General features: G+C 39.9%; 1 protein-coding gene across 2 annotated transcripts in view; it reads right to left on the minus strand.

Moving 5' to 3' along the window:
• Positions 1-27958, minus strand: part of AGBL1 (AGBL carboxypeptidase 1) — an 843774-nt gene that overhangs the window by 299675 nt on the left and 516141 nt on the right. For both annotated transcript variants that reach the window (XM_045448714.1, XM_045448713.1), the window contains exon 22: positions 6198-6361. In XM_045448714.1, coding sequence (XP_045304670.1) covers positions 6198-6361 — 164 coding nt within the window. The remainder of the gene's footprint in view (positions 1-6197; positions 6362-27958) is intronic.

A 27958-nucleotide genomic window follows, 5' to 3' on the forward strand; every position in this document is an offset into this window, starting at 1 on the left:
CATACTTTTTTTTTTTTTAACTTAAAAAAATTTTTTTTAATGTTTATTTTTGAGGGACAGAGAGAGAGACAGAGTGCGAGCAAGGGAGGGGCAGAGAGAGGGGAGACACAGAATCTGAAGCAGGTTCCAGGTTCTGAGCTATCAGCACAGACCCCAACATGGGGCTTGAACCCATGAAAGGCAAGATCATGACCTGAGCCAAAGTCGGACACTTAACCAACTGAGCCACCCAGGTGCTCCTTTTTTAACTTTTTTTTTTTTAAGTTTATTTATTTTGACAGAGAGACAGAGAGAGTGATGAAGGGGCAGAGAGAAGGGGAGAGAGAGAATTCCAAGCAGGCTCCACACTGTCAATGCAGAGCCCAATCTGGTGCTGGAACTCACAAACCGTGAGATCATGACACTTGACCAATGGAGCCACCCAGGCGCCCCTAGAATCACCATCCTTAAATAATGTTTTCAAAACTCTAGCCAAGATTATAAATTAAAAATAAAATAGATATCACATCATGGTGATAACCACTTAGAAAAATATGGGTAAAAGACCCTTTTAAGAGTAACAAGAAAATTTAAAATATTAAGCTTAAAAGCCTATGATCATATGTCCAGGAATCACATGAAAGGGTACAAAAAGAACCCCTACAATACTTTCTTTGTGAACATCAAAGAAGATCTAAGTAAGAGGAACAAAATACCAGATTTTGAAAAAGCAATATAGGCAAACAGTCAATAGACCAAAAAATCTGTAATTTTAATGCAGTTTGAATTAAAATCGCAGTGGTTTCATTTTTGGCAGTTAACGACTCATTATAGGCTTCATCAGTGAAAATAAAGAAGAGAAAATAGCAAAGCACATTTTTAAACAAATATTAATGAGGTGGTGCTTGTAGCATTATGTATTTAAGTTACATGGCTACAATATTAAGGACTATGTGCTCCTGGCAGACAGACTAATGAAACAGAATATAACATCAAGAAAAGATACCCAGGTACACGCATGTATAAATGCTATATAGCTAACTGACATTACTAACCACTGGTGAAGGATGGATTATTTAGTAATTTCTAGGGCAAATGATTAGTAATACAGAAATATAAAACTATTCAATGGTAAAAAAATGGAAAAGAAATTATAATATGTAAATAGCCTTATTATAAACATACGTACCTCAGTATAGTAACAGATAACACACTTTTACAGTAAATTATTATTTAATTATTTGAATTATGAATTATTCGTTATTAGACCGAGGTAGGAAGGTTATCAAAGCTAAAATAAACAAAGAAAAATATGGATGCACATATCCACAAAAAACAAAAACATCCAAATTCAACTCATTTTCACCTAACAATGGCAAAGATTTCTATGCAAAAGCAACTGGTGTGTCTAGAAAATATGTAGGAGAAAATCTAAATGGCCTTGGGTTTGGTGATGACTCTTTAGATACGACACCAAAGGCACGATCCATGAAAGGAATAACTTATGAGCTCAATTTCATTAAATGTAAATACTTCTGCTCTGGGAAAGATACTGCGAAAGAGAATGAGAAGACAAGCCACAGACTGGGAGAAAATATTTGCAAAACACACATCTAATAAAGGACTATTATCCAAAATATGCAAAGAGCTCTTAAAATTCAGTAAGAAGAAAATAACCTGATTAAAAAATGGGCCAATGACCTTAATGACACCTCACTAAAGAAGATAGACATAAATCTGGTAAATAAGCATATGAAAAGATGTTCCACATGGCATGTTGTCAGGAAAATGCAAATGAAAACAATCAGATATCATTGTACACCTATATGAATGGCCGAAATCCAGAACACTGACAAGGCCAAATGTTAGTGAGGATATGGAACAGTACGAACTCTCATTTGCTGCTGCTGGGAATGCAAAATAGTACAGCCCTTTCAGAAGATGATTTGGTGGTTTCTTACAAAACTAAACATGCTCTTACCATACGATCCAGCAATCACACTCCTTGGTATTTACCCAAAGGAGCTGAAAAACTTATGTCCCCACAAAATAGGTATACAGATGTTTACAGCAGCTTTATTCATAATTGCCAAAACTTAGAGGCAGCCAAGATGTTCTTCAGTGGCTTGAATGGATGAATAAACTGTGAATCATCCAGACAATGGAATATTATTCAGTGCTAAAAAGAAATGAGCTATCAAGCCATGAAAAAGACATGGAGGAAACATCCATGCATATTTCTAAGAGAAAGAAGTCAATCTGAAAAGGCTATGTACTGTATGGTTCCAATTATATGGCATTCTGGAAAAGGTACAACTAGGGAGACAGTAAAAAGATCAGTGGCTGCCAGGGGGTAGTGGGGAAAGAGTAATGAATAGGCAGAGAGTACAGAGGATTTTTAAGGCATGGAAACTACTCTGTATGAAATTATAATGGTAGATACACTTGTCCAAATCCACAACTCCAGAACACCAAGAGTGAACCCTAAGGTAGGCTTTGGACTTTGGATGATAATGATGTGTCAGTGTCAGTACATCAATTGTCACAAATGGACCACTCGGTGGGGGATGTTGATAACAGGGGAGGCTGTGTGTGTCTGGGGCAGGGTGTAGATGGAAAACCTCTGTACTTTCAATTTTACTGTAAAGCTAAACCTACTCTTAAAAATGAAGTCTATTTTTAAAAAAAGAAAGAAAACCAGTGTTCAGAAAGTTACAGAAAAGGGACCTCTCATACATTGTTAAGGATGTTACATATTTGTTCAGGTGAAAAAAGTAATCTAATTTTACCAAAACATTGACAACAGTTCTCTATTAAAAGCAGGGTGATTAAAGTCAGGTATATGTTATTTTTGTGTGTGCTCTCCAAAATATAATTTAATATGATTTACCAAAATACAATTTTTTTATATAATTGAGAAAGGCAAAACTATTTTTAAATAAAAATCAAGTACCTTTTAATTATTAAAAATATAATTATGTTCTCTAAAGTCTATGACAGATTTTTATTTGTTTAGTCTTGCCTCATCAAACTAAAGAGAGGACAAAATGAACTTGTCCTGATGCTCGGGGGAGCCCAGGTTCATGTCACAGGACTATCATTTGGGAGAATAAACTAGATATGGAGCTATAGCCAGGCACAGCTCAGAAATTCTGAGCTCTCTCTGTTATTAATGGAGGGACAAGTGGAGATAGGGGAGCTCAGCTGAGAAAGGCAAGAGGCATTGGAGGGATACAAATCGAGATGAACAGTGGCTGACTCGGCAAAACTGTTAACTGACTTTGCAAAAGACCTGTCACAATGGATAAACGGCGCCTCCTGAAGAAACAGCTTAGCATTCCTGCAATGTGCGCGCAATTATTTCTGGGGATAAGACTGAGAAAAAGGAGGAAGGAAGAGGAGAGGAAAGATCAAAAGACGCCTTAAGGAGTCTGCAGACGTTTCTTAAATGAGCAACGGGGAAGGAGAGAAACTGTAAAAGACAAACCAAAACAAAGAGCGCAATGCACCATACTTCTTTTTACGCTTCGGCCACTGGGCAAACATCCACCATTTCTGCTCTTTCTCTGCCCATGAAAAATGGTAAGTTTCTCTGTGGATGTTGACTACACTCTACTTGTTTTTATGGTAAATGAAGTGTGAAAACTATTGTCAAAAAAACCATGGTGTTTGCAGCATAAGGCCATACTTTGTCTTCCCTGCACGTTACTCCCGGGGTTAACACTTTCTATGGGGGCATAAGAGATTCCAAATACGATGTCCTCAGATTTCTTTACAACTGACTTTTAGGCAAAAACCCACCCTTCTTTCCCCCCTAGTATTTCCTTCTGTGCAACTAAAAAAGAATCTTCCCAAAGTATATAACCCTGTTATACAGAGCACACCCAGGGAAACGTCGGTGGGGAGGAGGGTGGCTGAAATCTCCTCTTTAAAGCATACGGAGGGTAGTGTTGACAAACATTAGTTATGTTCTTTGTATTATAGTAAGATCCCTGTTGCTAACAAAATCCCTAGGATTTGCTCTGCTCTGCTGATTACTAGAGCTCATGACTGAGCCCTATTCATCAGAAACTAATCAAAGGTACTCAAACAGCCTGTTGCTGATTGCAAACCAGTGGATTTTATTTTATTAAGTTCCCCTCCGTCATCCTTTAATGAATACACCCTTATTGGCTCCAATAAGGAGCCAATATCTTAGTCAAGATATTTTCAGGGTGATTTTCCTCTCAATCATGCAGTTTCCAGGTCCTTTGGGCAGGAACCATAGTCTGTTTTGGTCCAACTGCCTCAGTGAATAGGAGTGGATTAAGTCAATAACAACGTTTGGGTGAAACAGGCAAATTCCATCCCACTGCTTGCCACCAAACTCCATGCCTCTTGAATGTAGTGTAGACCTACTTAAAACACACACATGAATCACATCCTATGTGTAGTATCCTGCCCTGGAGCTGCACCAGCCTAAGAAGGGCCAGAGGTCAGGGAAGACTTTAAGCTTTAGAACCCTTGGGATGGTTGCAACTGAACAATTAATAATCAGGAGTGTTGGGATGGCATGGAAGAATAAGTAATATAATCTTCTTATGATAACCCACATGGCAGCTATTGTATTTGGAGCTCGACACCAAATTCTTTAGACTTGAATTAGAAGAGGCACTTCTTTGATAGATTTCTTCTTGTTCCAGTTTACAGGCAACTAATCCTCACTGCATTGGATCAAACAGACGGGCACAATCAATTCAGGGAAAGCAAGCAATGCCAGGTCTGCTCAATCTTCTCTCAATGAGCAGCAGAGAAGAAAGTGGGGGGATAGGAAAGAAAGAAAGAAAATTCAGGCATGCCTGCACCCAAGATAGCTTAGCAAAAGATGAAAAGACAAGATGAAATATATATCCTGGCAGGTAGAAGTGCTTGCTGTCAGAGGGAGAGGCAGAAACACCACAGTGATGCCAAACACACCAAGCCTTGGGGCGCTGAGGGGTGTTGAAGGGACTGGGGGCAGATGGCAGTGGTGGTGATGTCAAAACAAAAGAAATCAGGGGCAGCGTCTCTAGGGAGGAAAGAAGTCTGGATTTACTTAGGTCCCCATAGTCTATGATCTATAGCACAGTATGACGAGCAAGTTAATTACTGCATTTAGGTAATTAAGTCTCAGAGAAACCAGTACCTTCCAAAGTAAAATTAATTTACACTGCTAGATCATTTTAGGCTTGACTGGCCATTTGGTGAGAAGTCACGCTGGAACCATAGCCTAACAATGGCAGGAGGAAAATGAATGAAAATGCACTAGAAATAAAATGGCACCTGTATTAATGGCTTTCTCTCTGCTTTTGGACATGAAGGACATGATGAGATGCTTCCTCATTCACCAGTAGGTACTTCCTCCTCCAATAGCTCAACACCCCATCCATTCCCTGGCTCAAAATATGGGCAATGACTTAGTCTTCTTTGACTCCTCTGACTTTTCTTGGTCCTCTCTCCTCTCATATGGCTATTATATCTTCCTTTCTTGCCCCTAAATCTATTTTTGTCAAGTCTAAAATATTTGTCCAGAGTAAAAGGCATCAAAAAGGCTCATATGGATAATGGTTCCCCCTCTCTTGATTCATTAATGTTCCTCACAATCCTTGGAAATCTGTCATTCCCCTGCCATGGCTATGAGTCAGGGTCTCCAGGCAAATGTATTAATCATCTTCAGGTGGTTCTTCTCATCATCTGAGAAGGAACAGTGCTATTTAAGAATGGGGAGAGGATACATTTCTTGTCCCCAAGTTCCTAAATATTGGCAGTGAGATTACCTTTATTTGCCGAGTAACAGGCTCCCAAATGATGCCTGAATAAATATAAACACATTACTGGCAGGCATAAGTATATGTAGATGCACATGTGTGTTGCTAAGCTGCATCTTCTTTATCACAAGCAAAATTTATTAATAATGCATGTTTTTAACTACATGTTGACTTATATATTCATTTATGTGTACAAGTAGGCAGCATCCTCCCTGTGTTCAGTAAGAACACAGGGAGTGAAGAACACAGGAAGTGAGAATGACCCTGAGTCTGGGTCCAGTAGACTGTGACTGCCCCTACTTTCAATTGGCAGCTCCTCCATATTTTGTCCTTGTCAAAGACCCATAGGACCACATGGCTTTCATTTCTGAGATGTGCTGTGATCGGAACACCAAGGTCCAAATTCCCCTCACACCCCTGTGAGCATCTTACCGCTGGAGGTGGTGGTCCAGAGCCTCTTCCTCAGCATTCAGGAGAGTTGCTGCACAGGTCAGGAGCTGATGACTACAGCTTACAGATTTGAGTTCCAAGATGAGGAGACCCAAACAGAACATGGCTCCCATCTCCTCCAGTTCACTGGTTCCAAACTGTAGACCCTGCCAGGTAAACAAAACTATCAGCAGAGACTATGTAATGGAAACTGAGTAAAGACAATTTTTGAGATCCAGAGTGAGGGCTTCTGGACACTCGCCTATCACAGAAATTGAGAATTGATAGTATTTATCAGTCACTATCCAATGTGCTTTGTTGGGTGCTCTGTGGATTGGTGATTCTCAGTCTGCATTATGTGTCATTCAAGGTTTCCCAGAAAGACCCCCAAGGCAATAATGAGCTGGCAGAGGTCCTGGAGGGCAAAGGGGTGGATAGAGTTCCCGGAGTCACTTCCCCTAGTTCAGTCAAAGCAGCAATGCCTCTATCTGTATTTTAAATTAAAAAAAAAAATTTTTAATGTTTATTTTTGAGAGAGAAACAGAGTGTGAGGCGGGAGAGGGGCAGAGAGAGAGGGAGAGACAGAATTCAAAGCAGTCTCCAGGCTCTGAGCTGTCAGCACACAGCCCGATGCAGGACTCAAACTCATAAGTGGTGAGATCATGATCTGAGGCAAAGTTGGACACTCAACCCACTGAGCCACCCAGGCGTCCCTCTTCTATATGTATTTTAAAAAGGGTTCTACTGTTGAAACAAAAGTTTGTGAACAATTGTACTAAAATCCCTTTCTCTCCCGTAAATCTGTCAATCAGTGAGAAGAATTAGGGGGATCCTTCACATACAAATACCAGAACTTAAAAACAACATCAATATCTGTTTAGCACCACTTATTCATTCGTGATGAGACAGTACATGAAAGCAAAGCCATGATGCATACTCATGCTATTATACCATGAAGTGACATATAATAATAATAAACAAACTTACAGAGCATTTACTAGGTACCAAATACTGTTTGAGCCCTTTCACATGCATTAACTTAATTAATAGTTACCAAAGTCCTATCACATAGGTATTGCCATTTCATCCATCACATACAGAAGGAGATTTAGAACCATGGAGCTGATACTTTATCCATGACCTCACAGCAATAGAGTCTAGACTCGACTGCTCACCAAAGTGTTATACTTAGATTAGGAAGGACTCTATTATGTGATGAAGTATAAAGTGCATGGTTTTCGAAATTAGATAGGGATTGGTTTTGAATCCTGACTTCAATATTTTCTGATTGTGTGATCTTGGACTTAATGAACTCTATTAGCCTTGATTTTCTCATCTGAAAAATGAGATCATAATTCTTCCCTCCGTATATTTAGACATGCAGTGACAAGGAATATTTGAGGGTGCACATAAAAGTACTGGTCAATATCAGCTCAATTTCTCTTTCTTTATTCCTAAATATGTTTTTAATATGACAGAATTCAATGTGGTCCTGAGTTCTTTATGTTTATAAACACATTTCACTTAAATAAAAGGGTATCAAAATTGAATATTATTTCTTAAATAGATTTTCATATCCAAATAGCAGTGATACAGAAGACAGAGATGTGATAGTAAATATTAAAAAAAGACTGGTCATAAGTATCACAAGGAAAAACAAAATTCCAAACTAGGAAATCATCAGGCTCACCAAAGAATTTCTAGGTAAAAGGATAAAAGAAAGTAGAATGTCTATTTCAGCTGTTTGACAATTTGATTTGCTGCATGTTTGGACACCTGTTTTCCTAAGGAAAGGAGACACTGCTTCAGAATTAAGGGAAATCTGCTCCTCCATAAACAACAGCAATGGGAGGGGAAGACAGATGTTTAACAAGTTATTTTTCTTAAGTCAATAGGAAAGATCACTGAACAAAGAGAGAGAGAAATCTGTCTCTTTCCACGAACTAAAGTTCTAAGGTCTCATTCTTCCCCTGCACCCTGTTTTCCTACGTGCTTTTCTTAATTCTAGAATGGCCAGTTGGATGGGGAGTTATGAAGCAAAGGCCATGGCCTCCTCCTCAATCAGCCACCTCACTAGTGGCAAGAAAGAGTAGACAAGGAGAATATGAACAAAAATCCAGCCCCTCAGGCACGCAGCACGCCTGACACCTATGTGTAACCCTAGCGTCTAGCAAAACACATAACAGGTCAAAAAAGGGACAAGTCCTTGAGGGCAACAAATCTCATACCATGAGCCATATTGCTGGGTCAAGGGCAACACCTTCACACCAGTCAACTTCTGTAAACAATGGCCCAAATGACAGCATTTTTATAACACAAAAACATTTCTGTATCCCAAATATTGATCTATTTATCTCAGGCAATGGTTGGTATCATGAAAAAGACTTGCCCAGAAGAAACGGACTATTTATTGGCTGTAGGGTCTCGAGCAAATCCCTTATTCCATTTTGCTCTCCATTATGAATCTCTCTTTACTACTCTACTCTTTTCACTCTCACACAGTATCAAAAATATTTGTTTATATGGAGAGTCTCCTCTCACCTCCCACACCCAGCCTGGAAATGAAATCCTCAAAGGCAAGAACTGAGCAGTGTCTGCCTCTTTACATTCCTGGCATAGAGCACATAGCCTGTTATATAGCTTATCCTCAATATATAATAATGGATAAGCAATGGCTCTACAGGGATGGATATGGAGAGGCTTGGATGAATTGTCTCTTGGATTTGTCAAGTGGAACTTCACTTTTTTGCATAGCAAGTATATGAATGCCTTTAATTATGTTCTCCCACTGTCAAGTGTCATGAGGATTTAAATACTTTATTTTAGTTTTGCTTCAGGAGATGCATTCACATCTCTGGATATGATCCAGAAAACAGGTAGATAAAATTTAGAAATTCTGATATCTACTTTGGTCAGTTATCACAGGTTCTCAGTAACAAGTTTATAAATAAAGCTGGCTTTGGGTTTGTTTAAAAGTGAGGCTTATTGAGGCACCTGGGTGGCTCAGTTGGCTAAACGGCTGACTTCAACTCAGGTCAGGGTTCACCAGTTCGAGCCCCATGTTGGGCCCTGTGCTGACAGCTCAGAGCCTGGAGCCTGCTTTGAATTCTGTGTCTCCTTTTCTCTCTCTGCCCCTCCCCTACTCATGCCCTCTCTCTCTCTCTCCCTCAAAAAAAACAAAAAAAAAAACAAAAAAAAAACAAAAAAAAAAAACAAAAACCAAACAAAAACCAAACATAAAAAACATTAAATAAAAAGTGAGCCTTGTTAAAATAGAGACCCAACTCTCCTCTCCCTGTAGGCTTATATGTGTTAATTAGGATTTTTTCCCCTACAGCCAGTAACAGGAAGACTGACTACAGTTGTTTAAACAAAAATTGAGTTTTATTTTTTATGCATAATAAGTTGGGGGTAGGAAGTTCATGGCATTATTTCAGAGGCCTAAGAAAATCAGGACTCCTGTATCTGTCATTTTCTTGGTTTTCTGATCATGATTACAAGGTGGCTGCTGTAGTTCCCGCCAGCATATCAGCACTCAAGGAAGGAGAAAGGGAAATGGGGAAAGGAGGCACCAGCATATTTTTGCTTATATTTTCTTGGCCAGAGCTGTATAATAGAGCCAACTCCAGCTTTACAATGGTCTGGTAACTGAATATTTTAGATTGTTCAGTATCTTTAAAAGAGACAGGTAAGAGAGAACAGTGTTAGAAATGAGTGCTGAATAATTTTTTAAAAAGCGGGGTGAAGCCTAGGTGGTTCAGTTGGTTGTGCCTGACTCTTGATTTCGGTTCAGGTCATGATCTCACGGTTCATGAGTTCAAGCCCCATGTCAGGCTCGGTGCTGACAGTGTGGAGCCTACTTGGGATTTTCTCTCCCTTTCTATCTGCCCCTCCCCCACTTGCACTGTCTCTGTCTTTCTCAAAGTAAATACATAAACTTTAAAAAAAATGAGCATTGGGTGAGCCAACAATATATCTCACACCAATATGCATATACTAATGTTACTAGAAAGTATAGGTCTCTATCTATGCATCATGTTTGTAAGCAAATCTCACTGACACAATTCATTACATGTTTTTTAGAAACTTTTTGATCATCCACCTCAAAATAAGTTGAATTCACAAGTACATTTGACTCTGAAATTCTCTACTACCCTCATCATCACATAATTTTTAAATAGCATACATATGGGAAGAATATTTGTATTAATGCAGAAAATTACATATTGGTAAGGTAAACATAGCATCCACAAATGATGTTTAAAAAGTATAGATACTGGGGCACCTGGATGGCTCGGTCAGTTGAGCATCAGACTCTTGATTTCAATTCAGGTTATGATCCCAGGGTTGTGGGATTGAACCCCATATTGGACTCTGCACTGAGCATGGAGCCTGCTTAAGATTCTCCCTCTCTCTCTTTCTCTCTCTCTCTCTTTCTCTGTCTCTCTCTTCCTGTCTCACCCACTCATGCTCTCATTCTCTAAAAGATAAAAAATAAATACAATACAATACAATACAATACAATACAATACAAGCACAGGTACTGATAATTGGTGAGCAAAAGGAAAAAAGCAATTAATAACCAAGCACAGAAAAATATTCTATTTTATTATGTAATAAAAATGCCTTTTACACCCAGAAAATTGATAGAAATATATTTAATCTTATAATGTATAGTGCTGACTCATGACAAAACTTGGTGCATATCAAAATACAATGCCATCTGACGTGATAATATCACTTCTAAAAACTTTTCCTGAGGGACGATTCAAAATAAAAGTGAAGCACAAGATACATATTATGTCAAAGTTATATGTAATAATCAAAATTTGAAGGAAATAAAGTGCTAAATATCTAATAAGGAAGAAATCACTAAGGAAATTATAATGGAATAAATTTGATGGGCTATAATAAAACCATTAAAATGATTATTTTAACGGCCATTTAACAATATGGAAAATGCTTATGATTTAATGACAGGTGAGAAAAAAAGCAAAACACCAAGCATGTAATGATGTGATTTATGGTGACAATTTGGCAGTGAAAGCAGAGGTGGTTACCCCCAATCTCACATACACGCTTCCCACCATTATTGCTGTGATTTGCCAATAAAAAACAGAAATCTGGAGGAGAGGTGTTATCAAGAGAACATCCACGGAGCAAAAACTGTTTAAAAAGCTACAGCATGCCAATAAATGAGTAGAATTCCCTACAGCAATTTGCAAGATCTTTTCTAGACCTTCCATATTCTGAAGTAGGTCTAGATTTATTTTTATTTCTTTTATGTGTAATTTATTGACACTAAAGATTGGTGTCTCTCATCATCGCTTAGAAAAATGTAAGCCAGTATCTCTTTGAGTGTTGCCTCTCCCCATTCCTCATCAAGGAAAACAAAGATAAGCCTAATACTCCTATTAAACATATTTTTTTGTTCTGTCCTCCATATCTCTTACCTTTACTTTTGTATTTTTTTATTTCTATCACTGTAATAAATTCTGAGTATCTTTTCATATCAATGTCTTATTTTCATACTTTGCTCTCCAGCTTTACTGAATCTTCTTTTTGATTCATTCATCTCAAAAACTGTCTCTGAAACACTATAAACATAGTTATTTTATATTCTCTCCCTGATTATTCCTGTATATACAGTCTTTGTGGGCATCCATCATTCGTTTGACTTTTCTGTTTAATGTCAATATTGTAGGCTTGTCTGCTCAAATATTTTATAAGCATCTGAAACTCTAAATTCACATTTTCTTGAACTTGTAGAAACTCTTTGTGAATTTGGTTTTAATGCTCTTTGCTCCAGAGAGAACTTGTGCTTTCCTCCACTAGGTACTTGGGGACTACTGATCAGGGACCATTATAGGCTGAAGCTTTGGCTTGAGACCTGTAGGGCCATACTGTACCTTTAAATTTCGACCCCAAATATGTTTAAAGGAGGGTTTGTGATTAGAAACTATGAATGAAGGCTTTTCCTTGTTTGTCTGCTGTACCCAATGCCATGGCTAAAACTGTCAAGCAACCTCACTTTCTCGTTTTACACGTTGTGGGATGACTGGGGCTGTCATCTCTGAAAGTCCTGCCTTGGTGTGGTGGTCTTCAATCAGTCCTCAAATTTTGCACGGGCCTGTTTCCATCCTCAAACCCAAGTTATAAGTGGATAGGAATTAGTATCTGCCTCCAAAGATCTACAACATCTTCTGGCTTAGACTGTCTCTTTTTATGAAATTGGGCATCATCAAACACTCTCTAACACATACAAAGAGGGAAAATGTTACACCTGTGTACAAATACTGCAGGTAAAAGGATGGCTCTCTGAAACACCAAACAAATGTCTTTTTATGAGAAAGATTTACTGCCAGAAATGAGAAAAATCTGAGAAATTTCTTTTTTTTAATTAAAATATTTTTAATGTTTATTTATTTTTGAAAGAGAGAGAGAGCATGAGTGGGGGAGGGAAAGAGAGAGAGGGAGACACAGAATCCAAATCAGGCTCCAGGCTCTGAGCTGTCAGCAGAGTCCAACGTGGGCTTGAACCAACAAACCACGAGTTCATGACCTGAGCTGAAGTTGGAGGCTTAACCAACTGAGCCACCCAGGCACCCCAGAAATTTCTTAATTTTATTCTCAAAAAGGATTGAGAGTAGATTGCATTGGTGAAAGTACAGTGAAAGATATGACAAAAGCTGAGAAGTAACTATACTATGGAGATGTAAAATACAATTTCTAAATTAAATGTTAAAAAGAGAGCGTTAACAGTTCTATGCAGAAAATATAATCCATTATGTATCAGACAACCTCAAGAAATTTCCCAATGTCTTAACGAAAAAATAAGATGAAATAATGACACACACACACACACACACACACACACACACACACACACACACACATATGAATCGTATAGATAGATAGATAGATAGATAGATAGATAGAGATATATATATATATATACTAGAGAAGATTAAGGAAAAGTGATCTACTCCCTTTTGAATTTCAGACTCAGTTTGTTAATCACCATAAAGGCCAAGAAGAAGGAAAAAGTAGGGAGAGGGGATGAGAAAAAGGGAGAACCATTCTGTATTTATTTATTTTTTTAAAGTTATTTATTTATTTTGAGAGAGAGAGAGGGAGGGAGGGTCAGAAAGAGAGAGAGAGAGAGAGAGAGAGAGAGAGAGAGAATCCCAAGCAGGCTCCATCCCATCAGCACAGAGCCCGATACAGGGCTCAAACTCATGAACTGCAAGATCATTACCGGAGCCAAAACCCAGAGTCAGACACTTGACCACCTGAGCCACCCAAGTGCCCCAGAACAATTCCATATTAAAAAAGAAAATCTGAGTCTACAGATCAAACAGTTTCAACAAATATATGAGATATAATTAATATAAACAAGCAAAAAAAAAGGTATTGGGAACCCTATAAACAATCAAAATTAAATAACCTAAAATTTATTCCCACTCTTAAATATCAAAGACAATGAAGCAATGTGTATAGAATTGAGGAGAAAATTCTGTGCCCCAAAAATGTTGTGGATGTGTGAGGGGCCTGAGGGAGATAAACCCAAAGAAGAGCAGGCATCGAGTACAAAATGAATAAGGAAAAGTGTCCTATTTCTTTTAAAATATTAGCACAAGCCTATTATTTACAATACTCAAGACATGGAAACAACCTAAGTGTCCATCAATGGATGAATGGCTAGAGAAAATGAGTGTGTGTTTGTGCGTGTGCGTGTGTGTATTATGGAATATTACTCAGCTATGAAAAGGAAGGAAATCCTGCCATTTGCGACAATATGAACAGACCTTGAGGGCATCATGCAAAGTGAGATTAGACATCTATCTCTATAGATGAATACCTTATTTTCTCACTAATGTGTGGAATCTAAAAGAAAAAAGAAAAGATGACTCATACATACAGAGAACAGATTGGTAGTTGCTAGAGGCAGAGGGGTAGAGGATGGGCAAAACGGGTGAAAGTAGTCAAAAGGTACAAACTTCTATTTGTAAGTAAGTCATGTAACATACTGCATGGTGACTATCGTTAACATACTGTATTGTATATTTGAAAGTTACTCAGAAAGTATATCTTAAAAGTTCTCACCACATGAAAAAAAATTATAATTGTGTGGTGATGGATGCTAATAAGACTTACTGTAACCATTTCATAATATGTACATATGTTGAATCACTGTGTGATACACCTGTGGCTAATATAATGCTATATGCCAATTATATCTACATATATCTACATAAATTTACATATAATAATATAATACATATATCTACATATATCGAGAGATATCCCAATTAAAGAAAATGTTGTTTATGCTCAGAAATAGAAATATATAAAAATAATTATGCAGCCTGGGGTTGCCTGTGTGGCTCAGTAGGTTAAGTGTCTGACTCTTGATTGCAGCTCAGATCATGATCTCCCAGTTGTGAGATCCAGCCCTGTGTCAGGCTTCATGCTATGCATGGAGCCTGCTTGGGATTCTGTCTCTCACTTCCTCTGCCCCTTTCCCCTGCTCATGCTCTCTCTCTCTCCCTCTCTCTCTCTCTGTCTCTCTGTCTCTCTCTCTCACACACACACAAATAAATAAATAAACATTTAAAAAATAATTCTGCAGCATGATCTAGAGAGTATTTTGCTAAGGATGGCATGGGGCGACATCATTAAGAAATCTACTAACATAAATGTTAGTACATAAACAGACCAAAAGGCAGAAGGGAAACAACAACAACAACAACAACAAGAACTTCTGGATGGATGCATCCATTTCTGATATAGGTCTTAGTATATGAACCTGCCAGAACTCTTTCTAGACTAGAGGGGGTAGCATGGCAAGGTGGGTGTAAACACAGGCCCTGAGGCCCAGATTGCTGACATCAATTCCAGTGCTGCCATTTACTAATTGTGTAGTTTTGGGGAAGTCATTTGACCTACTGGTGCCTCAATTTTCCCATCTTTATAATGGGGAAAATAATAATAATAATAATAATAATAATAATAATAATAATAATACCACCTATCTCCTGGAGCTGCTGAGACAATTCAGTGAGGTTGTATATATAAAAATTTACATCAGCACTTGTCTCATTGCACATTATACAAGTATTTATTACTACCACTAACAATAGCAAATGCTTAGATAAACCAACAGTCAAAACCATACTTGACATAACCAGTTCTTATTAAAACCATGGCCAATCTATGACCTGCTCTCATCACTATTATGTATCATTTTTTGACAGGTCCCAAACAATTCAATAAGGTAAGAAAAAATGAGTCATAGGTATTAGAAAGGAAGGAATCACATTATCTTTATTTTAAGACTGATTATGTACTAAAACAAACCAAAGGAATCAGCTGAAACAGAAAATCTATTAGATATAAGGCAAGAATTGAGGAAGCAGACAGGTCACAAATTAAATATCCCCAAATCAATTTTCTTTCCATAAACCAGCAAAATAAATTATTAAGTATAATAAAAATCCCATTCACAATAGCAACACAACTATAAAATATCTAGGAACAGAATTAATAATAAATACCCCAGGGATTGTATGATAAATCCCAGGACTTCACCAAGAGATAACACGGAAATTTTAAACAAATGGAGGAATATGCCCAATTCTAGAAAAGCAAGGCCCAGCACCATGGAGTATCAATTCTCCACGTATTAGCCTATAAAAGCATAAGAAAACGAAACACCAATGGGGATTTTTCAGACTTGGAGAATTAATTCCTTTTTAGAAGAACACATAGCAAAAATATCCAAGAATAATTTTGGAAGAAAGAGTAAAAAATATAATAATGGGAAGATCTTATACACTTACAATAATTAAACGTTATGGTATTAATGCAAACATGGCAAGACAGATCAAGGGAAGCATAAAAAAAATTGCCAAAGCCTGTGGAATATGCAAAGGTTTGCATACGATAAAGGTGCCTTTCAAGTCACTGCAAATGGTTGTGATGGGGATAAAACAAAAATGATTGGTTGATATTCCAAGGGAAAATCTTACCACAAATACAAATTATTCCATTTTGATGAAAGGATTAAATGTTAAAAATCTTGGATTAAAGGAAGAATAAAACATATATTCAAACATTCTATTATCTCCAGACCAGAAGAAGGTCCTCCAGAGCATATCCTCAAAGAAGAAACCATAAAGGAAAATATTAATGATTGAATAAATAAAATTTAAATATATCTGAGTAGTCTGAAATATCACAAACTAAGCTAAAACAGAAAGAACAAAATAAATACAATTGCAATGAAGGGGAAAAAAAAATAACCTAACGATATAAAGGGCAAATTAATGTAACAATAAAATATCATAATTTGCTTTTCAATTCAGGTTTACCTCTTACTCCCCAAATCATAATACTTTGCTGGTAAAGGGCTATAAACAGACACTATCATCATCTGTTTTGATGGAAGGTCTTATCACTGCAGTATTTCTGAAGGATAATTTGGAAATATAGTTCAAAAGCCTTAAGAATGTTTAGCTCTTGGAGCTAACAATTCAAATTCCAGAAATCAATCTTTAAAAAAATTTTTTTTTTCAACGTTTATTTATTTTTGGGACAGAGAGAGACAGAGCATGAACGGGGGAGGGGCAGAGAGAGAGGGAGGCACAGAATCGGAAACAGGCTCCAGGCTCTGAGCCATCAGCCCAGAGCCTGACGCGGGGCTCGAACTCACGGACCGCGAGATCGTGACCTGGCTGAAGTCAGACGCTTAACCGACTGCGCCACCCAGGCGCCCCTCCAGAAATCAATCTTAAGAAAATAATCATAAGATGATCCATAGAAAAAAATCCTAAATGTGTGCCAGTATATTACTAGCCAAATTTGAGTGTATTCACATCATGGAATATTAATATCATGATGTGTTTTGAAACAAGAACGCCATGGGGATATATTCATGGTATAGTCCAAAAGTACAGTAAGTTGACTAGAGTATAACACATCCATTAAGATCTCAGTTTTATTTAAAAACGTTAAAATGATTTATATGCACTAAAATGTTCATAGTGGTTAGAAATGCATGGTGAGGGTACATGTTTTCTTTGTTTCACTTTTAGTCATGAAAAATAGGTAACTGCTCTTGCCATTCATATTTCCTTAAGCAATGCTTATAAGCCTAGAAATAGTAGTGCACCTGAATTAAAATGTTATTTTATTTTTTATTTTTTTTAATTTAACATTTATTTATTTTTGAGAGACAGACAAAGCATGAGTAGGGTCGGGACAGAGAGAGAGGGAGACACAGAATCCGAAGCAGGCTCCAGGCTCAGCTGTCAGCACACAGCCCAACAAGGGACTCGAACCCACAAACCTCAAGATCATGACCTGAGCTGAAGTCAGACGCCTAACCAACTGAGCCACCCAGGTGCCCCTAAAATGTTATTTTATATGTGATTTTAAATTTGTTAGGAAAATGAAATTTAAAATTCACATTTAGGGGCTCATGGGTTACTTAGATGGTCGGGCATCCGACTCTGGCTTAGGTCATGAGCTCACGGTTCATGGGTTCGAGCCCCATATCGGGCTCTGTGCTGACAGCTCAGAGCCTGGAGCCTGCTTTGGATTCTTTGTCTCCCTGTCTTGCTGCCCCTCCCCTTCTCTCTCTGTTCCTCCCCCGTTCACGCTCTTTCTTTCTCTCTCTCAAAAATAAACATTAAAATTTTTTTTTAAACTCACATTTATATGTTGTTAGTTAAATTCAAAATTTAAACTTAAAAACTTTAACAAAAGCCAAAAAGAAAAGCTAGTTGGGCATATTTAGTTTCTTGAGTACCCGCTTCTTCCTTCATACACATTACCTGGTGTCCTCTATGTTCCTCTGAATTTCTCTGGGTCACTGGCCCTGTGCCTATTTTCCTTTTGGAGTAAATATCCTGCCGTAAGAAATCTATTCCCTGGAAAAGTTCTTAGAATCTTTACAAAGTGCCAGCGTGAGTGAGAGGCAGTGACTTTTAGAGTTTTAAACAAATTTGGAGAAGGTGTGAACAAATTAACTTTGCACATCCTTTGCCTTGACATGCATGGAAGCAGAAAAGGTAGAACGAAGCCAATCCAGCCTGGCAGATATGTAAACTCCAGTAGGCGGCAAGGAGGAAAGCAAGAGGGGCTGGAGAAGGCGCCTGGGATCCCCAGGTTACCAAACCCATTGGACTCTAATGCTCTCCCACTGAGGACCGAATCAATCGCCAGGGATGTCGGTCTCTGTGCCATCTGATGGGCTCTTGTGCACAAAGCCCCCTCTGTGTCCACCCTTCCAGCCCAGGCTGCCTGACCCATTACTGATGACTGTTTCCCTAGTAACTGCAAAAAGGCCCTATATTCACTGGAACAGCAGGGCTGAAGGTGTGGGCTGGATTTCAAATGTGTCCTTTATTTCTATGATGGACCTTCCCCGGGTCTTTTATTGGTGAATTTGTGCTTAAGCCATGAATGACACAGCGGACAGCCAAGTCCTCTGTGATTGCCTTTCCATGTCTCTCTGGACCATGCATATGAGGGTAAACATGAATCAGAGACTGTCTCCTAGACTGCCTAGAATTTGGGCAGAGAGAGCAATCTGAGCAAGCCGAACCCTCTTTTATAGGTGCATAAACTGGCAATGCCTTACACAAGATTATGTAGTCAACACAGTAGAACCGGCATTGCAACAAATGTTCCCCTGAGACAAATCAAATGTCCATGTCAATACACAGGCTTCAAACTTCACACTGTTTTAATAAAAGCTTTTGGAAATTTAGAGGTCACATTTTCTTATAGGTTATAGGAGCCCGTAAATTCTACCTCTTTATTTCCCCATTCCCTTTCTTATAAGAAAGCTTGCCCAATATGGCACCAGGGACATGCACAAGCCCAGTCGTAGGCAAAAGTAGGTCATCACCCTCCTTCACTATTGCTACCCACTGTCCCTCCTACTCATCTTCCCTGGCTCTTTGATCCGCAGCTCTGTCCCGGTCTTCTGAAACCCACCCTAGGCCATCTTGTATGATGACAGGCAGGAACAATCTCTCTAGCCCTGTTCTCCATGGGTTCTCTCAGATCTAATTTTGAACTTTCCTTCTCATGCCACAGATTGGGGAGAAAAAAAGGGAAGGTGGTCTTACCTCTGCCCATGAGTCATATACCATGTTTTATGAAACTCATCTGCAAAGGACAATGACCAACGAGAACAGATGCTGCTCATAGCAATAGAGCAGAGTTATGCTTTGTCAGATTTTAATCCTTTAGTTTCTGGACCCTGGCAACGTTCTGGGGAACATGGCAGAGGAATAAGGGAGACAGGATAGTGAAGGGGCAGGTGGGATGCTTCGCTTGGTGGGCATGAGCAGTGGCTATTAACCTACGGGTGTGCAAGTATTTTAATACACTAAGAATTGGCATGGCCACACTGATACACACCAGTGGAATACCAACCCTAACCCTGACCGTGACCTCCACGCTCCACACCAGCCTCTACAAGTGCAACCATTCTCCGTGTCAGATGAGGGGGTAAGACACAAACCAAACTCTCTCCCCGAAATGGGATGACATTCCCAGCTCCCAGTATTCCCATACATATGGTGCCTCTCCGGAGAGTGACCCAGCAGACAGGCCTTCACTGGTCATGCTGGATGGTTAGCAGCTTTTGCAAACAAAGTCAGAACACCATGATGACCTTCAAGTCAGCACTTCTCAACACGGGATCCCCAGATTAGTGTTTGCCTGTGAAATGTTTATGAACACTTCTCTGTGATCAGACAGGGGGCCTCAGCCTGAAGGTGAGTCATTCATGTAATTAAGCACATGATTTTACTTCCGTTTTTGTCAAGGAAGGAAGCACTGTGATTGTGTTCTTTTGTATTCTGGTCCAACCTCCTCATCTCTTTGCCACAACAGATGGATCACAGCCCCAGTTACATTGCGTAACAATGCTCCAAAACATGCTGCCCAGGAAGGCCTCTGCTCGGACTTGTGCAAAGAGAACATTCTGGTAATCAGCTGTCTGGAATATGAATCTCAACTCTGCCCCTTCCTATCCTAATGACTACGTTCAAGTTACACAACCTCATAAAGCCCAATGTCTTTATCCTGAAAATGGGAAAATAGAACCTATTGCTTAAATGTTTCTGTGAAGATGAAATGAGACATAATGTGTGCATGCCCTGTGCAGAGGCACAAGCTAGATGCTCCATCAATGTGACTTGCAATCATTTTTCCCCACATGCACTATCACAAAAGGGCATCGCAGCATCTGTACAGATCACAATTACACTATAAATACAGGTATGCAAGCATATATAAATGCCACTCGGTTTTGCTTAGATTTCATTCTCTTTCTTCCAACTTAAACTTCTATTTCTCTCCAATTTCAACCTGGTCATTTTGACGTGCATAAGACATAGAGGGACAACGTATGAAAGCATGATAGTCTAGGGAAGCCACAGCTTTTATCCACAAAGGTAAGTCAAGTTATTGAATGGGATGGGACAGGAGACTCATATTCCTAATATATGATTTTTTTTTTTTTGAAAGTAGAAGTTGAATTAAAGAAAGAAAATATAGAGTCTGAGCAGAAAAAGAGAGAAATCATCCCCAAAGAAAGCTTCATTTGACAAATCGAGGAAAATGGTTCAAAATTGAAATGGAGTAGTGTGGCTGTGCAGGGGGAGCAGGGGGACTTCTTAGGGATCTCTGCACCCCGTTAACAGAGTAGCAGCACCATCAGCGTTTTTGCCACCGTTTCCCAAAACCCGAGGCCAGTTTATCTGGGAACCGTTTGCTTGTTCCAGCTGAGAGGCTCCTAGCTAGGTTTCGCTGACCAACAGGAATCCATGAACAGCTAATAACTGTCCTCCAATTGCATGCACATGTATATGGGGGGAATTTTAGGGAGTGTCCTTGGCTTCACAAAGAGTTATAGAGTTCTCTGCAGGTTGGCAACTAGGCTCAGCCAGCATTATCACCACCAGCAAATCGTTATGAGAATCTATTCTCCACTCAGTCATTCTGCACACATTTATTTTGCTTTTTCTACATACATGCCCCTGGGCTAGGTGTTGGGAAGGAAAAAGCGTGGTCCCAATGCACGAACTCGACTTCTGTGCCTGCCATCTCGAAGAGACCACCTCCGTTTCTATTATCTCCGTATCTCACAGCGTATATAGCATAGGGTGAAATTTCAGAGTGCAAGGTGGGCATTTAGAGGACCATCAAAAGAGATATAAGGAGACACCAGTCCTCATGGATCTTACAATCTATTAGGAAATACAGGACATACATTAAATGGGGAAACATTTTGGATGTTCAGAGGAAGACTAACTGCTCTGACTTTAGCTGGACTTCGAAGCTTATGTACCTGTAAACATATTTTCCTCAGCCACTTTCTTGCTCCTGCACAGTGTGATAAAGGTGATCTAACAAAGGTGTAGCAATGTAAGCAGTTAAATATGTACTGTTTCGTACTTTCCTTACCCTTGCATTTATTTATTCCACCTGCCTAGCCTCTGTAGACATTCAAATCCTGAGCATTACGAGCCACTAACACTCCTTCTTTGATACTTTGATTATGTCCTTCCAAGTTTTGCTTGAATGAATACTTTGGAGAGGGGCAGAGAATGAAGAAAACAAATATAAACAAAAAGAGGGGCTAATATCCATTAGGCCCTGCAGATTTATGTGTGGCTAGGAGTTGAATGTTATCATCCAGAAGATAATATCTGACCAAAAGCAATATAACAACTTTATATTCAGTCAGCAAATGAGGCCTGACCAAATGCAGAGAAAAACCATCATTCAGGGCTTAAAAGCAATGAGATTGCTGCATAAAATTCGCATACTGGGTTGATAAGTAAATTAAGAAATAATGGTTAATTTTAAAAACCTTGAACTCAAAAAATCAGTAAGAAAATTTTATTGACAGCATTGATTAATACAATCAACATTAAGGAAAAAAAAAAGATGATGTCTGAACCCTTCTAAAATTTTGCTGTGTTTTTCGGCAAATCATGCCTACCAAATTGCAAATACATTTGAAAAGTCGATAGGGGGGTGTCTGGGTGGCTCAGTCGGTTGAGCATCCAACTTTGGCTCAGATCATGATTTTGCAGTTTGTGAGTTTAAGCTCCACATAGGGCTTGCTGCTGTCAGGGCAGAACCCACCTTGGATTATCTGTCCTTGTCTCTCTCTGTCCCTCTCCAGCTCCTGCTTGCACACTCTCTCTCTCAAAAGCAAATAAAACATTAAAAACATTTTTTTAACTTGACATGTGATAGAGTATGTGTAAATGCCGCATTTTAAAATATGCATACAATGACAATGCAAATCGATTTGTTTCATAAATGTATTTAAGAAAACTATTGTTGCTGCATGCAAAGCACTGACAGAATCCAGAGCTGCAAGTCTAGCCCCCAAACTGGCCTTGAATATGTCTCTAAGGCCAGATTACAGGCAGAGGGCCTCTGGTCCAATGACACACGTAGAGCTTTCCAGACGAAAATGAAGACGCTACTCTCCTTCTGCCCTACCCAGCTCGCTGCCTAGAGTGGTAGGCTGACATTTTCTGCAGGGAACTCTCTCTTTCCTGTGGGATGAGTCTAAACATCCCTGGCTCTGCTTACCAGATAAAGGGAACATGTTAAATCCGTATCAATCCGAGGGCCGCCGCGCGGTGACTGCAAACGGTGTGCCTGTGGCTTTGTGATTCCCCGGGGTTTGCTTCTGTGCAGGGAGGCTCCAGATTCCATGAGCAGAGGAGTAATAATAATAGTAATAGAAACAGTAGCGGAGCTTAGCACTGTCAGGCTGTAATTGCTCTGGCAACAGAGCAAACAGTCCTACCAGAGGCCCACGTGGCTTTGATACCCAAGTGCTCAGGAGGAAACAGCTGGAACCCCCAGCAAGCGGGACACGTATTAGCAGGCTTTGTTAACTTCAAAAGGGGAGAGATGTTTTATTTTCTAATGGAACTCTTTCCAATCAGTCCTGTCTTCTCCCTTCCTGCCTCCAGCTTCCTTTAGCTGTCTCGTTTCTTACATAAGGGGGAGTGTTCACGTTAGAGCCTGTTGCTGGCAAAAGAACGGGGATGCATTGTCAGTGAAGGAGACTTAGAAGTTCAAGATGCAGCAGCAGCAGGTAGCAGAAGAGAGGGATGGGCTGCTGAAGTTGCACAAAGAAGGCAGTTGATGCTGCCCGGGGAGGGAGAACCCAGGCGCTGGGCACGGAGCTGGGGATGTTCCAGATCCACCTGCTGGTCCAGATGGCAGCGCCTTTACCTTCGGATTCCTGGACTTCAGCACGGTCTGATTTTAAGAAAACCACAGGTCTCCCTGCTTCACATCATCACCTCCACCAATCTGACAATGCTCACATGCCTCTTGTTAGTAACAATAATACCCGTTAATAAAACAACACCATTGGGCACCTGGGTGGCTCAGTCAGTTGAGCGTCTGACTCTTGATTTCTGCTCAGGTCATGATCTCACAGTTTGTGGGTTCAAGCCTCACGTTGGACTCTGCACTGACAGCATGGAGCCTGCTTGGGATTCTCTCTCTCCCACTGTCTCTCTCTGCCCCTTCCCTGTGAACCCTCTCTCTCACACACACACACACACACAATAAATAAATGAAAACCTAAAAATAAATAAAATAGCATCAAATCTTCACATTTCTTATCAATGCATTCATTGGAGGTTTGGGACTGAAAGAAATGAGACAGGTAAACTCTGCAAAGAGAATCAGGAATCTGGAAATTTTCAGGTTTTCTATGACCTTCTTGACGGCAGGGGCATGGAAGGCGGGATTAGGAATAAACGAGGCAGGGGATTTTCTTAATTAAAAACCGTAGCTTCCTTCTGTTTTCATAAACATCCCCCTTTGTTTTCTGTGCAGTACAACCAACCAATATATGTCCTGCTTATACAAGAGGATTATTACCATAATTCATTCTCTGAACCTGCATGATGCTTGGCATTACATCCTCCCAGATTTATTCATTGAACGTACTCTTCCTCTTGCTCTGGAATGAACTTAAAGGCAGATCATGACTTCTAGCTCTTACGTGACAGAAGTTCAAATTAGAACTATCCAGTGAAGTATGCAAATAGATATTTTAATCTTTATTCAAAGGCAAGGGTTCTCCTCGTCGAAGTTGGTAGTGAACCGGAAGCTTCAATGAAGCCTGGATTTAGAGAGGGAAGTATGAGCTGTTACTTCCTTCCAACTCATTTATTGCTATTTTGGTGCCCCCAGGTAGAGGCAAGGAGAGATCACAAGAGGAAAAGGTCCAGTCCCATATGACAGGTGCAGTTATCCTCTGATGAGGAGGCCATCCTGGGACATATGTGCAATTGCTGTTCTCTAGAAAGTCCTAATGAGGGGTCTTCTCACTTCTCACTTTTTTGGCACAGGCAGATAGATCTCTATCCCATGTGGTCTCTAGAGACCCTGCTGTGCAGGCCCTACAGAACATTCCCTTTCCCAAATCATGGTTTGTGTTCCCCTATCACTCTAGATGGCTCAACTGGATGGAGCCCTTTGCTGTCTCCCTCTTGTGTCTGATCCACCACCAATGCAATTCTTCAACATATTGCTTATCCCTTAGATTACCTGGGTGGGAATCCAACCCTGATCCACTACAGCTCCCAGATTTCAGGGGTCGCATATGGGGCTCTATCAGGGCTCCCAAGGAAGCTGCTCCTACAGGCTTAAGGCAGGGGATAGAAGGTGGGATGGAGTCTGTAATACGATTTTATCCTTACCAACCCTCTTTCTACCCTGACCTCTTTCTACATTCTTGATTTGGCTAACAGGTTCAAAGGTTATGGCATTTGATTGTACATATTCCCTTCAAAAATTCTTTTTTTTTTTTTTTTTTATAATCCCAGCCACTTTCTTTAGTATTTGGCACCGTGTATACTCAGGAACTTCAGTAGTGATTTTAACACTCAGTTACACGATGGGTCCACTCTAACATTTTGGATTTTCTATATAAGAGTTAAGGGCTTTGTACTGCTTTTCCCAGTCTCTTGCACAACTTAGTTATGAAAAATGTAGTAACTGACCATATGGAGGACCATAGTTTCTGATCAAATGAAAGCAAGATTCTAATGCTGTTCAGGGTGACTGGACTAACAACCATTCATTTCTAACAACTGTGCCTCTAGGCATGGAGAAAAGCCTTGTGCTGACAGCCCAGGATCCATGATGACACTTGCATATGCAGTTCATTTGAATTCTCTTTTCACTCTCTTTATCTCGTATGATAAAGAATTTACTTCCTTTTTTAAAAAAAGATAATAGAGGTGCCTGGGTGGCCCAGTTGGTTAAGCGTCCGGCTTCGGCTCAGGTCATGATCTCACAGTTGTGAGTTCGAGTCCTGCGTTGGGCTCTGTGCTGACAGCTTGGAGCCTGGAGCCTGCTTCCAATTCTGTGTCTCCCTCTCTCTATGCCCCTCCCCTGCTCATGCTCTCTCTCTCTCTTTTTCTCTCTCAAAAATAAACATTAAAAAAGATGATAATTGTATGGACAAATACATTTGTAACTGTTACATTTTAAAGCATGCACAGAATGACAACATAGCGTATTTTTATCACTCCAAAAGGGAAGCCTTACTAATCATTTCCTTAGTTTATAAACTAAGTTCCTTAGGTAGGGCCATTTTGTTTTTCTTCTTCACTCAGATAAACTGTGCCCTTCTTGAAGAAACAGGTTTCTCCCTATGAATGTGTTTATGCCTGGTCCCTTACTTAGACCTAGGCTTGATTAAACACTGATCAATTTGCTGAATAAATAGGGAGGCTTCTATTGAACATCTTCTATCAGGTATCTTGCTTAGAACCTTCTAGGCATTATCTCCAATTCTCACCACCATCCTGTAAAGGATGATGTTAACATCTCTGTGGAGATGATGAAGGCATAGAGCAATCACATATCTGGTCAAAGATCATACAGCTGGTAAGTAGCAGACTGGGATTTGAACCACAAATTGTCCGGCTCTGAATCCATGTGGTAACAAGAATAATAATACATGGACCTTTTATGGTCAGTTTAAGTATCAGGTTCTTCACTGATGTAAACATTCTTGGATGTGTTCCTGTCAGGGTTCGTTCGTTCGTTCATTCATTCATTCATTCATTCATTCATGATTTGTTTATTCTTTGAGGTCTTCAACATACTGTTAGTGAGTACTATGGCAGATTATTTAAGGTCCAATCCCACACAATGGAGACATTTATTGTCAGCTTAGGCACAGCCTTGGGATCTCTTATACTGGAAAGTCTGTAACCCTAAAGTTTCCCCCTTCCCAGCTAGATACTGCAAAAATAGTGATAAAAAATGCTTAAAATAGGCAGTGAACCTACAGCAATCTTCTGTGAAATTGTGTTAACTGAAGAACATGCAATTCTGAGCCCAGATCTGAAATTCCTGCTTAGCAGAATAAGATTTAGATGTCAAGATGGATCCAACAGACATCTGTCTTCTCTTTGGGGAGAGGTTTAAAGAGGGATGGGGGTGGTGGTATAATTCCCTTCGCCAGCCCAGCCTCCAGCAACCAGCCAGCCCTCAGCTCCCAAATTCTTCAGTGTAGGTTGAATATACAGGGTCTACATCTCAACAAGCATCCAGCCAGCCAGAAAAGAAAGTCCTATCTTTCCTTCTTGTAGCCACCTTGGGTTTCTACCACCAACTACTTTGGAGCTCTTAGCTACCTCTGTGTCTAAGGACAGAGGAAGCAAAAAAGCATTCTCACGTTGAGCCTGGTCTTGCCTGAGGCTGTTGATGACAATTCCCCCAACCCTGCCCTGCCAGTCTCCCTTACTGTATTTTGGAGTGGGGTGTGGTACAAGGACCAGTCAGCTCAAATATGACTCCTCTTAGTAAGTATCTGTTCAATGAGTTTTTGGTTTGTTTGTTCTTTGGTTGTTGTTGTTTTTTTCCCCCCTGAATGTGGAGTGTTTTCATGACTCTTACTTCAAACTACTAGCTGCAAATTCCAAAACTAGGAGAATTCTCAATCAAAATTGTGTTACACTAGCAATAAGAGAACCTGGATTATAATTCTGGTGTCATCAAAAACTTCAGGTGTGTGGGGGGGGGGGATTTTGTGTGTGGTTTTGGGTATTTCTATTATCTCTCCACACTTCAGTTACTGCATCTATAAGATACTGTTGAAGTGAGAGGTCCAGCAGCGAACTGTAATGCTTCTCCAAGTTCTAATATTCCATGATTCACCTTGCCCTGCCCACATGGAGAGCTGCTCTCCTTAGTGCTTCTGTGACCACATGTTTAAAAGCAACCCCCAGGGGCGCCTGGGTGGCGCAGTCGGTTAAGCGTCCGACTTCAGCCAGGTCACGATCTCGCGGTCCGTGAGTTCAAGCCCCGCGTCGGGCTCTGGGCTGATGGCTCAGAGCCTGGAGCCTGTTTCCGATTCTGTGTCTCCCACTCTCTCTCTGTCCCTCCCCCGTTCATGCTCTGTCTCTCTCTGTCCCCAAAATAAATAAACGTTAAAAAAAAAATAAATAAAATAAAAGCAACCCCCAAACACATGGTCTAGTGATTACTAGATTAGTGGGGGTGATGAGGCAGGCATCAGAAATGTATGCCAGCCTAGGGCTCTGCCTTGGAGTTTCTGTATCTACACCCCGACATGAACTTTGGATCAGACAATCCTGGGAAAGGTCAAGACCTATGTTTCCAGGTAAGGGTTAGTCTACAAATGAGGAATATTGTCTCAGGTCCAGAAGGCCTCAAGA

This window comes from Leopardus geoffroyi, chromosome B3 (assembly GCF_018350155.1).
Source record: "Leopardus geoffroyi isolate Oge1 chromosome B3, O.geoffroyi_Oge1_pat1.0, whole genome shotgun sequence".
Lineage (NCBI taxonomy): Eukaryota > Metazoa > Chordata > Mammalia > Carnivora > Felidae > Leopardus > Leopardus geoffroyi.